At 40.3% G+C, this 13963-nt stretch overlaps 1 protein-coding gene across 1 annotated transcript in view; it reads left to right on the forward strand.

The window, feature by feature from the left end:
- The window catches only part of htra4 (HtrA serine peptidase 4), a 28449-nt gene that overhangs the window by 11372 nt on the left and 3114 nt on the right, over positions 1–13963 (forward strand). Inside the window, exons 2-7 of the mRNA XM_033620341.2 lie at positions 3118–3217; positions 3318–3522; positions 7278–7472; positions 7587–7619; positions 9632–9746; positions 9863–9920. Coding sequence (XP_033476232.2) covers positions 3118–3217; positions 3318–3522; positions 7278–7472; positions 7587–7619; positions 9632–9746; positions 9863–9920 — 706 coding nt within the window. The remainder of the gene's footprint in view (positions 1–3117; positions 3218–3317; positions 3523–7277; positions 7473–7586; positions 7620–9631; positions 9747–9862; positions 9921–13963) is intronic.

Here is a 13963-nt window from a genome sequence, read left to right on the forward strand (position 1 = left end):
AAACAGAGTGGAAGTAGGTAGTGACAGTGTGTAGGGGGTGGTTTGAGAAAGGACCTTAGTCTAAAGAATATTGCTCCATAGCACTAGTAGCCAGAAGCTCAACAGGTTACCTTTAAATACAACACGTTTCAACAAGATATCGCAACTAAAAATGTGCTCTATATGTTTGAGAAGACCATTAAATGTTAACACATGTAACACTGAAATGACCCACTGTGATGGAAATGCTGAATCCAGTGTGTGATCTGCACAGCATCCTACAAGCAAATCTACACTTGTTTTACAGTTTGGAAATTTGACAACAGATTGACGACATGTCAACTATAAGTTGTATTCATCTGATGGATGATTCACAATTGCACAAGTTGGCATAGCCGCACAGTGTAATTAAGAGGATAGGGAAAGCTACAGGATCTCGCTGCCAGCAGGGAGCATAGGCTACTGTTGATTTGTTGGTAGAGCTCTCTGACAGGCAAAAAAAGTTGGTGTTCTGCCAAAGTAGCTCTTGGCAATAGACACCCTGGCATTTGCATTTAAGGCTGTTTCTGCAGAGACAAGTTCATTTGTGCAACTCTGTAAACACAGCATCAGTCAGAATGCGGTGGCTTCAGGAGAGGGATTGCCTGTTTGCTTAGAGAGCAGAGAAGGAGAATTTTGAAGATATTATCAGGGAAGAGATTGCACTGCCCTTAGGTGACACAAACACAGGTGTCCACAGCAGATTGCATTTTAAATGAAACCCAACCCGTTACAAGCTTTAAACTGTTGAGGTTTGACCTTCCATTTTCCTCTTGTAGGCACTCAAGCCTTCAGCTCTATCAGATATAAAAACAGCTAATAAACCGTATAAGTAAAGTGGTGGCAAGGTAGCAGAGATGAATAGATGGCTTTGGCACAGGCTTGTCTATAATCTGATCTTTGTTTTTATGAAGAGATTTGTTTGTGCTGAAGTACATGATCTCAGTTAAATTAATACCAATAAAATCTGATGATAAAAACAGTAGACCAATGATATGCCATTACTTGCCTGAGAAATAAGATATGTGTGAAAATGCAACCTAGTATTTACTCATATGATAACAAATCAATGTCAAATCTGAATCTATCTAACCTCTTGCTGTTTTCTGTATATTTTATACATATGCTGGGGAGCTGATTGGGAGATTGGGAACAGCTGTACAGGTAGGGGTGGGACTAATGTCCAAAGGTGGGAAAAGGACAGATGCAGAGCAGCCAGGTAAGAGCAGGCTGAGAGATGAGGAGTAGAGGTAAACGCTCTTCTGTCCAACTCCACATGCCCAATTTAAAAAAAAAATTAACTTGTAGTCCTTAGACCCAAAAAACGCTAACTTAAGGTCCAGTGTGTATGATTTAAGGGCATCTCTTGGCAGAAATTGAATGTGATATTCTTAACTATGTTTTTATTAGTTTATAATCTTCTGAAAATAGAAAACCTCTGTGTTTTCATTGCCTTAGAATGAGCCATTTATATCTACATACAGAGTGGGTCCTCTTCCACTGAGTCAGCCATTTTCTTTCTACAGAAGCCCAAAACAGACAAACTGAACACCGGCTCTAGAGAGGGACATTTGCATTGTTGTTGGCCGCTGTAGTCTTACACTCTTGGAACTCGGGAGAAGTTGTAAGTTCTGCAACCTCAACACTAGATGCTACCGTTGTAACAGGAGTGGTTTGAGCCCAGTCGCAGCACCAAAAGCAGTGCTGCTTACAGTTTGTCCAACAACCTCAAAACTCTGCTGAGCAGACTTCAGTTGCATTAGAGTCTCCTTGAGGCGCCACCGACTTTTTTTGACTTTCACAGGAATTGCAATCATTCTTTGTCCACTCTTATACATTTACAAGGAGGCATAAGTGTGTCAGTTGGTGTTGTTGTTGGGCTGGATGAATGGTCAGAGAATGCTGTGACATTGCTACTATGTCTTGGTAGTGCCTGAGGTCCGCAAACCTCTAGCCCCTCTTATGTCCCAGTCACAGGGAAGACCACATCATGTTGCCTTTCTAGACGGTCATCTATCTCTGAATAAAACTGAAAGTATATTTCTAGATTCAGATTTTTTCCATCAATACCAATCATGTATGAGCAATATTGGATGATGCAAAGCCAATACCAAACATTTTTGTTGTTGTTTTGACTTGTTATAGCAGTTGATATAGTAGTTGGATTATGCTATGTGTCAGTTGGACTGCTTTGTAGTCAGTGTTGATAATAATGAGTGTTTTAGGGTGAATCTCACCAAAATATGTGCTTTTGTAGGCCTTGATGATCTCACCTATTTCTGTTCTCACCTATTTAAAAAAACAACAACTTATAACTTTTTTTTCTACTTCCAATTAGGGTTTTTTTTCTTCACAGGCTGAAGGAATTAACCCTTGTTAGCAAATTGGACAGTACTGTGTGTACAACCAATTTGATGAAACACAAATAAGACATAAATGGTAATTATCAGTTAATTACCATAGCTGTCACTTACTTTGATGCTTGGAGCAGCCTTCTCAGATTTTGAGGTCAGGGTTGGTGAGGCTCTTCCAACCTCCCGACTTGGAAATCCGATTCCGAAATTCCAACTTCCCAGTTTGAATGGAATGAACCATAATACTCTAAACCAAGAGGATACCATGGTGAACGCTACATATTAGTGTGTCACTATTTTTACTGTGAGCATGTTAGTATGCTGACATTAGCATTTAGCTCAGAAGAAAAAGAAAGCATCATGGAGCCGTTAGCATGGCTGCAGTACACTTTGTTGAATATGCCAACCTCAGTGGCCAAAGTTCTAAAATATTTCACTCAAAACCAAAACTTTCAACATCATAGTGGCACTACAGGAAAAGTCACAAGATCACCAAAGTCAGTAGGCCTAGGATTCATCCTCTGGGGACCATGAGGAAATCCATCAAAAACTTGAGACATTTTAGTCTGTTCCAATGGTGGGGGGGTGACCAACTAATAGACACCGCCATCTGTAGAGCCACACCGCTAGCATGGCTTAGAATAATTTGAATGATTTATTTATTGATTTATTTTAATTGAAGATTTAACCCATCACATTTTAGAGAAGCCGTGACCTAACCTGTTATCATCCTGCATCCTCAAAGGAATGCAACATCAAGGAAGTATGCGCTACAAGTTCAACTTCATTGCAGATGTGGTAGATAAGATTGTCCCAGCTGTGGTGCATCTGGAGCTTTTCCAAAGGTAAAACCAACCACAGCAAGAGCATTAAAATGATCACCTTTAACTATCATATACCTACAAATGGAAAATGAGGTTATGTCTTTGCCTTTTCTCTTGCCAGAGTGCCATTTTCCGGTGAGGAGATCTCTGTGTCAAGTGGGTCTGGGTTTGTAGTGTCAGAGGACGGCTGGACCGTCACTAACGCTCACATACTTACCAACAAACAGAGGATAAAAGTCGAGTTGAAAAGTGGTGTGCACTATGATGCTACAGTCAAGGATGTGGACCAGAAGATGGACATTGCACTCATCAAAATCGAACCAGATGTGAGTGCCCACTGTTTTCCCTCAACTCCCCAGAGGCCTTCGACTAAATTCTGTTTTGTGTTTTCCTCTGGCCTGGTTGCTTGTCATCGCTGGCTAACATCAAAGTGTATTAATCCTGCACACAAAGTTATTGCATGGATATTCTGTGGAGAAAGTCAACAGGGGCCTCTGCCCACCAAAATTAAACTCCATTTCTTAACATGGTCAATTTGTTGACTGGATTCCTCTGGGGTGGTATTTGGTCACGTCTCATAAATTCAAAGCCTCAGTATTTTTTGGCGAGTTCTGAATAAAACATGTCACTGCGCAGACATGCTCTAACACAACCAGCTGCTTTGTATGGTAGAGGGGACTCTACTCCCACCCTCTTCAGTCAGACTCCACTCAGCATGAAGCACATGATTAGCATTTTTAGTACTGATCTGAATACAAGAATACCTCAAGATCCAAATGAGTAAGCCAGAGTAATTTGACTGCTTTATAGGTGAAGGACTGTGTAGAAAACACAGCTGTACCATGCTGTAACTCTGTGTTACATTTTTGGGAGAGGGAGTTCTAAAGCTTGCCTAAAAGGCAAATTTGTCATGACATAACACTCGATGCCCCGGGAGATGTGGCTATAAATTCGACTGAGCATTACAAGCCCCCCGAGAGAAAAAAATGGCCTCATCCTGGAATAAGAGGAGGCAGGCAAAGACAAATCCGATGTTGAGATTGGTGGGGGTTTTTTTAAAAAAGAAAAACAAACACTTATTTCCAGTGTATTGCTTCATCTCAGGAGCATGGGCAAAGATTTAAGCAGAAGAGCTGTTATTACAAGGGGTAGATTCAGCTTGAAAAGAAGCATTGAAGACTTCTTGAAACTTAGTAATTTTAATTAATAATGTTAACAACATTGTTTAAAAAGCACAGAGCTTGTTTTGTTTTGATGCTAGAGATTTAGTGGCTACACATGTGTCCTAGAGACATGATGGAAAATTATGTAAGACTGAGGACCCTAAATTAGACTCACAGGTAAGATACAAGCACTTCTGAGAAAAACAAAAAGTACTATTGTCTGATTAAAATTCCAGTCCAATGTTCCACAATTCTTTCTCAGAGGCAGAGCTGCAGGCAGAAATAATTTCACAGATGGAAGACAAAACCTTATTTAAAAAGTACTCAACATTTTTAGCATGTGTCTGCAGCACTGTCGGACTCTAGATGGACCTCTCAAGATCAAAATAAATGCAGCATAACCAAGGATTTTTTTGTATTTTTTAATTCCATACATTCTTCTTTCTTGTCAAAACCTGCTGCCTACATTACTCCACTCTAGGATCACTGACAGTTCGGCTTTAGATTCAGGTGTGTTATGCTAGTAGCAGCTAATGTAGCCTTAAGCCACTAGCCTCAAGCAGAGATGAAGAGCCTGCTACAGAGGTCTGGTAAGCTCTCATCAAACTTGTAGTACCCAGATGCTTCAATGTCGACACAAGTGACATTATTGGAGGACATTTTAAGACACCACACAGCTCCCTCTGACACAAAAGACTTTATACTTTTTTTCCACATGTACAGTAGTCTAGTACTCCTCAACAAACACACTTTGATGTGTAAAACTGGTGGAGTGAGCCTTAAATGGGACAAACTGTTCCATTAAAATACTTCAGGATCAAAGTTATAAAGTATTTCGCTGCTGGAAAGATGGTCTTTCCGTAAAACTGGACTGTCTATGCAGTGGAAAGATGCAAATACTTTTGAAATTAATGCTACATTACCAGAGAGAAGGGCAGTGAGCTAAAATATGTTTATGAAAACATTTTAGGTGAGAAATAGGAAACTCAGCAACAGAATCTTGCTTCATATTTGATCAGCACTGCATTGTTTTACTGTTTGATTTCAGTTTATTCAGCCTCGTTTTTACAATATAGGTAATGGTATGGCGTCCACTTTTCTGTTAACAAACTCTGGTATTACAGCCAAACAGGGCACTAAAATCTGTTTCTGACAAAACAAACAAACAAACAAACAAACAAACAAAAAACATTTTAGGTGAGAAACAGGCAATACGGTAACATAATATTGGTTTGTATTTGATCAGCACTGTCCACTTTTACAGTGTGAACTGAGTTTGGTTTTGCAGTTTGATTGGAGTTTGGGCTGAGTTTGAGAGAGTGGGGTGGCGCTCTTTCTTGATCTGCTTCTATACCCTTTTGTGTCAGTGGTGGCAGGCATATGAGAATGCAGAAGTACAATCTGTAGTTCGAGCAACAGCCATGGATGTAGAAAGAGAAATACTTACAGTGTTGGAGGTGGGGCCCTTTTGATTCCTACGGGAGTTGCTCAGTGGCTCTTGACACCAAAAAAGCTCATTTCCAGGGTATGAAATTACCTGGATCTCCAGCTTTGAGGGGCCCATAGAACAAGGGCACTAGAGCCTTCGGCTGGCCTAGCTGGACCCACCCTCCATTTCCCTTCCCTTCATCCATTATCTTCCCTACCTCATCCCAACCCCATTCTTCCCTCTGCTTATCCCTACCAACATTCCTTTATCCCTTCTTCCCTTCTCCCCTCATCTCTTCTTATTCAATCTCATGCATACCTCTTCCATGTCTTATTTCAGGTACCATCTGGGGCGTGTAATCAGCTCGGGCAAAAAAATCCCCACACTGAGTCTCCCTCTGTCCGATCTTCAGTATATTCTCCCAGACCAACCTAACAGAAGACTTCCCTCTTCCATCTCCCCCCCTGCTACATCCATTCAACAGTCCTCAACAACTAACACCTACTAAATTACAATTAAACATTTTAATCTGTCTTTTAAAGGTTTACAATTAAACCTTTATATTGTTGTGGCAATATCCTTGCTAGTGAAAAATGCTTTAGTCATGCGACTAAATGTTATCGGACCGAATGGATCAAATCCTGATAGTGAAACTAATCATTTTGTGAGAGTTATGATGCTCAAAAAAAATCTAAAATCTATAAATCTACTGATTTACAGGCGTTGTTTTCACAATCGAAGTGTGTGGGAAAAAGTCTTTCTGGGCCCCATTGAATCACATGATGGACTTCGACGTTGTGATACCAGATTTGGCCACTATGTAAAATTGGCTTCAAAGCCCAGCACTGTTCCCGTGGGCTTGGCAACAGCTGGGGAAAGAGTGAAAATTTTAGATTTGAACAGGATAGATTTGAGCTGGGAGATGAGCAGGGAGATCTGGGTGAGGGAAATTTACCATAGTTCATTGACATGATACAAAGCTGGATGAACACTGGCAAAATATTCCTTTAAGTGTTCCAGTTTGTAGTCTTAAAACAGAATTTAATCTGCACATTTCTTTGCCCAATACTTTGTTTGTCACCACAAAGTTTTATCTAGAGGTGCTGAGTCAAAGGAAACTGTACTTGCTCTAGGTTCTTGCTTAGATTTGCCTCTCCTCCAAAAGCCCTCTTTCAGTTCTGGAAAAAACCAGAGAAATGTCTTCAAGAAGCTACATCAAGCAAGTCTATTGGAATTCTGTAGAAACTGTGAATAGACCAGAATCTTTTGGCTCTTAAGAAAATAAACAACAAAAACCTCACAGCTCTGATTGATAATCAAATCTTCCTTGACCATGACCTTCCAGTCAGTCTATACAAACCAGTAGTCCCTGTATCTTGGACCTTAAACTTGGTTAACCATGGTTAGCAAATTACTGAAATAATGACATTATTTTACCTAGCATATGTTCCTGTTCCATTCTTAAAATTGATTGCCTGCCTTGTTTCAGAGTCCCTTGCCTGTGCTCCATCTCGGCCAGTCCTCAGACCTGCGCCCCGGTGAGTTCGTGGTGGCTGTGGGAAGCCCTTTCTCCCTTCAGAACACCGTCACAACCGGCATTATCAGCACTGCCCAGCGCAATGGCCTGGAGCTGGGCTTTAAGGACTCGGACATGGACTACATCCAAACTGACGCCATCATTAATGTCAGTGAGACCACAGTTAGCCTTATAGACACCATCATTTTATTTCTTGCAGTTCTACATTTCCTTTAATCTGCCTTAACAATGTTTGTTCTACCGTTTTTGTTGCTCTCATAGTATGGCAATTCTGGTGGGCCGCTTGTCAACTTGGTAAGAGGATTTATGTGCTATATCGCATGAAAAGTGATAATACCATTATTCATCATTTGCATATTTGTTCTGCTTTCTACTCTGTATGAAATCTTTCTTGTTTTATTTATGACAGTAAGGACTAAGGTCATCATTTGTTTTATTTAATACCCAAAGTCTCTAGTCTGCTTCCTCAGGTTCAAGATTAAGCCTCCCTCACAGTATTTTAGGACACGACCTTATTATGGAGGCCTTTGTATTGCTACTATGAAATAAAATCATGCAGATGGTACATTCATTTATCGAGGCTGCTGCCTCAAGTTTCTATCCCTAAAAATGCAGTTCTTTCTTCAGGAGAACAATTGTCGTACAGAAGGTGCATTTTATAAAATTCCCTTCACTATGAAAACTCAGATAAGTCACTACATAACCAAGACTGATGTTTTTGTTGTTGTTGTTGTTATTGTTTGGTTTCTTTTTGCAAGTAAAAAAGAACACTTAATAGACTATGAACTATGATATGTGCATTGGAAGAAAAAGATACATAATACTCTCTATCACTTGTAAAGCTATGAAATCAGTGAAACTCTTAAAGGGACAGTCTGCCCCAAAATCAAAAATACATATTTTTCCTCTTACCTCTAGTGCTATTTATCAGTCTAAATTGTTTTGATTTGAGTTGCAGAGTGTTGGAGATATCAGCGGTAGAGATGTCTGCCTTCTCTCCACTATAATGGAACTAGATGGCACTCGGCTTGCAGTGCTCAAAGCACCAGAAATTACATTTGAAAAATTCAACCGCAGTTTCTCTTTCCAGAAATCATGACCCAGTTACACAAGATAACCCACAGACGTTGTGAATATGCATAAACTGTATTCTTTGTACCGAACTACACCTGCTAACTGTTATCACCACACAGAAAGAAGCATACATCTCCTCATGGACGAGAGGCGAGTGCTCATGACAGTGCAAGATGTAAACATTAATGGCGTCCTTGTCAGCAGAGCTGGAACATTAGCTAGTTCAGTGGTGCTAGGTGAGCTAGCAGTAGATGCACACTTTCTTCTGCGTGGTGATACAGTTGGTGGGTGTAGTTCAGTACAAAGAAATTACTTCTTACATGAAACTGCTCACAACAAGCTCTGTGGATTATCTTGAGAAACTGTGTCATGATTTCTGGAAAGAGACACTGCTGCTGAGATTTTCAAATGCAAACATCTCCAGCACTCAACAACTCACACCAAAACAATCTAGGGTGTATTTAGTAAATCAACCACGATGCTCTAATAAGAGCGCTGTGGTTTGGAGAAATGGAGCATTTTATTTCTACAGAAATTAACAAAGCATTAATCACACATTCACTCCGCTTGGCACTCTGCTGCTCCAAGAGTGGGGTGTTCTGAGCAACCAAACAATACATTCCAGCAGCGTTTCAAATTTATGTATGGTCCAGTTTGTGCCAATGTGCGCCCTGATGTTTTGAAATGTGTTTATGCCGTCATATAGTTTTCCCCCCTTGTTAGTGTGTAGTGCTAGGGTTACTGGGAATGGGAAACAGAAATAGACTTCGACACAAAATCGGCACTCGGAGTGAGTATTTCAGAATGCATCCCCTGTTTAAGATAGTTTATGTCAAACTTGGCCTTGGGTGCCTTCGTAAATCCAATCTGACACTAAAAGGAGAGTGCTGTTGTTTAAAGTAACAGAGCGTTCCATTTCTACAGGAGTTAGCAAACCATTAAGTTAATCACACATTCACACTCTGCTGCTCTGTTTCCCCAGACAGAGTGCCCAGTTTACACTGTTGCACCGATAGAGTGGTGTTCTGAATGACTGAATGGTGCATTCTAACTGAACTACGAATTTACGAACAGTCCAGTTTGTGCCAGAGTGTGCTCCAGCACTCAGAGTATTTCCGAACACACCCCTAGATTGATAAATAGCACTACAGGTAAGACTATGCTTTTTGATTTGAGGGTGAACTGGCCCTTTAGGACCACAATCTCATGGCTCTCCATTCTATGTTTAACAGGATGGGGATGTAATAGGTATTAATACTCTGAAAGTGGCAGCAGGAATCTCTTTCGCCATCCCTGTGGACAGAGTACGTCAATTCCTTGCTGATTCCTACATCAGACAAGTCAATGGTGAGCGGGAGCTAATGTTGGTGTAGTGGATATAATCAGTCTCTAGGAATTTCTCAATGAGCTCATTCACTTATTAAAAAATCCATTTATTCATTTGTTCATGTATTTGCCTCTAGGAAATACAGGACAAAAAAAGAAACACATAGGTGTCCGGATGCTGCAGCTCTCACCAGCGTAAGTAAACCCTAAAAGACCTCATTTCCAAAATACTACATATTCATTTCAGGTAGACATCCATTTTAAGGAAGTCTCAAGAGTCTCTGGCGACTCTAACAGCACTGTGAGGTTATACCATGGATGTATAAGAACTGGATATCGAACTTTAAGATGCCATATGTTTATGTCAATTGAGAGTGCTTGCAAGCACATAGGCCAAAAAGTGTGAAGCTTCCAGATTTGCTTCTGCATTGTGTGGCCCACTGCAAATGTGCATTACTTTTACTTAGTAGAAGTGCATGGTAGGGGTGAGTAATATAGATAATATAGACATTTAATCACAGCATGAGTAATTTTATATCACAATATCAATTAATGCTATAATTTTGCACATTTTATCAAAATTAAGTTAAAAAACAGTTAATGTTTGGGAACATCTGCTTTTGGCTAATCTAGGAAATACCTGTAAAATCGACCTATTCTCACTCCCAACTTGTCAAATACCGACGCTTGGTCAGTGGCCTTCGGCATCAGATGGCTTTTAGCTGTGGTATAAGCCGCACTGGGCAGTGGCATTTTTTGGCACTCAGAGCAACTGTCATAGTATAAAGAACAAGACAGGTCTCATAGGGTTGGTGGGTTCCATGTGAAAACAAAAGTCAATCAAATTATTTTGATAGTAACGTGTGCTCGTATCTGTGCTATGTGTCACATGATGTTATATTGCGTTAGTAACAATTGTAGCCTACTTATTTTATGCCAAATCATGTTTGTTGTTCTAAACCTAACCACATGCTTTTGTTGCCTAAACCCGAGGAAGTAAAACTAAAAACGTTTTTTACTTACGCTTTAAGTTTATTTTGAAAAGAGAATGTATGCATCTAACAAAGGGAAACTGTACATTTCTAGTGAAAATGGAATTTTTTTTTTTTTTTTGAAAAGCGACAATGCATAGAATGAGCTTAAGATGCAGTTCCTTAATGTCCAAAACTGACACTGGAAGAGTACCTTGATGGTGGTACCCTGCCATGGTTTCATCATGGCAACGGCCCGTGACAAGTTGGGAGTGAGAATCAAGCTACCTCATCATATTGATGAATAAATCTATGCTGTATATATATATACAGTACAGGCCAAAAGTTTGGACACACCTTCTCATTCAATGCGTTTTCTTTATTTTCATGACTATTTACATTGTAGATTCTCACTGAAGGCATCAAAACTATGAATGAACACATGTGGAGTTATGTACTTAACAAAAAAAGGTGAAATAACTGAAAACATGTTTTATATTCTAGTTTCTTCAAAATAGCCACCCTTTGCTCTGATTACTGCTTTGCACACTCTTGGCATTCTCTCCATGAGCTTCAAGAGGTAGTCACCTGAAATGGTTTCCACTTCACAGGTGTGCCTTATCAGGGTTAATTAGTGGAATTTCTTGCTTTATCAATGGGGTTGGGACCATCAGTTGTGTTGTGCAGAAGTCAGGTTAATACACAGCCGACAGCCCTATTGGACAACTGTTAAAATTCATTTTATGGCAAGAACCAATCAGCTAACTAAAGAAAAACGAGTGGCCATCATTACTTTAAGAAATGAAGGTCAGTCAGTCCGGAAAATTGCAAAAACTTTAAATGTGTCCCCAAGTGGAGTCGCAAAAACCATCAAGCGCTACAACCAAACTGGCACACATGAGGACCGACCCAGGAAAGGAAGACCAAGAGTCACCTCTGCTTCTGAGGATAAGTTCATCCGAGTCACCAGCCTCAGAAATCGCAAGTTAACAGCAGCTCAGATCAGAGACCAGATGAATGCCACACAGAGTTCTAGCAGCAGACCCATCTCTAGAACAACTGTTAAGAGGAGACTGCGCCAATCAGGCCTTCATGGTCAAATAGCTGCTAGGAAACCACTGCTAAGGAGAGGCAACAAGCAGAAGAGATTTGTTTGGGCCAAGAAACACAAGGAATGGACATTAGACCAGTGGAAATCTGTGCTTTGGTCTGATGAGTCCAAATTTGAGATCTTTGGTTCCAACCGCCGTGTCTTTGTGAGACGCAGAAAAGGTGAACGGATGGATTCCACATGCCTGGTTCCCACTGTGAAGCATGGAGGAGGAGGTGTGATGGTGTGGGGGTGTTTTGCTGGTGACACTGTTGGGGATTTATTCAAAATTGAAGGCACACTGAACCAGCATGGCTACCACAGCATCCTGCAGCGACATGCCATCCCATCCGGTTTGTGTTTAGTTGGACGATCATTTATTTTTCAACAGGACAATGACCCCAAACACACCTCCAGGCTGTGTAAGGGCTATTTGACCAAGAAGGAGAGTGATGGAGTGCTGCGGCAGATGACCTGGCCTCCACAGTCACCGGACCTGAACCCAATCCAGATGGTTTGGGGTGAGCTGGACCGCAGAGTGAAGGCAAAGGGGCCAACAAGTGCTAAACACTTCTGGGAACTCCTTCAAGACTGTTGGAAAACCATTTCAGGTGACTACCTCTTGAAGCTCATCGAGAGAATGCCAAGAGTGTGCAAAGCGGTAATCAGAGCAAAGGGTGGCTATTTTGAAGAAACTAGAATATAAAACATGTTTTCAGTTATTTCACCTTTTTTTGTTAAGTACATAACTCCACATGTGTTCATTCATAGTTTTGATGCCTTCAGTGAGAATCTACAATGTAAATAGTCATGAAAATAAAGAAAACGCATTGAATGAGAAGGTGTGTCCAAACTTTTGGCCTGTACTGTATGAATTTTGAAAATAAGCGTAGTTTACCTTTCAATAGTAAAGTGCACTTGTATAGCATCTTTTTCATCTTCCAAACACTGCTTTTACACTACATGCTACATTCACACACTGGTGACTGAGGCTACCATAAATGCCACCTGCTCACCTAGACATCAGTTGCAATTTGGGGTTCATTATTTTGCCCATTTATTTTGCACTTTGACATGCAGACTTGAGGAGACAGGGAACGAACTTTCAGCCTTCCAATTAGTGGAGAACAGAGGAGGATTAGAGGAGGACTTTGACAATGTTTTCATGAGTTTGCCACTCTATGGCAATGTGAAAGACTGAGAAGACAACACTGACATCACTGTAACAACTTGTTATGGTGAATGTGTTAGCAAACCATTGCTTAAATGCACATTCAGCAGTCACAGAGTAACTTTAACATTCATTTGTAGGTGTGTATGGCAATGTTAGTCCAGTATTACGCTATTTCTTTGGTCTCCAGCAACTCCTTAGAAAGTTTCTGGCTCTTCAGCTGCCAAATGCTCCCCTATGTTCACCAGCTAGTTGCTACCGTTGTCTCATTGGTGCCGGACAGGTTGTGTACAATGTTTTTTTTTTTTAATAAGTTTTAGCCGTCTGCTGTGACTGTAGACGAGATGAGTGAGAATGAAATTTTGGGGGGTTGGCAAACTATACCAAATGAGCCAAAAGACACTCTGTAGAACTGAGGGAAATTGCCGAGATGGTTGATAATTCTATGTGGGTTCATCACTCAGCCCGACAGCTTTCACATGACATATTTGTTATTGATTCATTGGTAATATGAGAATGCTGATGAGTGCAACTTTCATATCAGTTTTTACACTGGAGTTCAGTAGTCTATGTGGTACAGACAATGGAATATTTAGAATGAACAATGCATCTGTGTAGGTTTTTGAATTTCTTTTTACCGAGTATTCATGCTAAATCATATCAGCATCACCATTAAAAAAATAAGAATCTCTAATTGGCACATGAACATGACAGTGACAACCTAACCAATGTATGGTCATACAATTGTTTGTATGATATCTTACAAATATGTACACACAAGGTTTGTATGATATCTAATGAATTAGCCAACCACAGATAGCATCATCACGTTACAGCAGTAGCAAAGTTATGCAGGTTAGGTTCAGCCAAGTAAAGTTACGTAGATTAAGTTTGGGTAAAGAAAAACAGTTGAGCATTGTCACAACTGTGACAAGTTTTGTACTTAATGTAAAGTTATGTAGGTTTAGCAAATAAAGTTACATAGATGAGGTTCAGGAAAAGAAAC

Source organism: Epinephelus lanceolatus, chromosome 9, assembly GCF_041903045.1.
Source record: "Epinephelus lanceolatus isolate andai-2023 chromosome 9, ASM4190304v1, whole genome shotgun sequence".
Classification (NCBI taxonomy): domain Eukaryota; kingdom Metazoa; phylum Chordata; class Actinopteri; order Perciformes; family Serranidae; genus Epinephelus; species Epinephelus lanceolatus.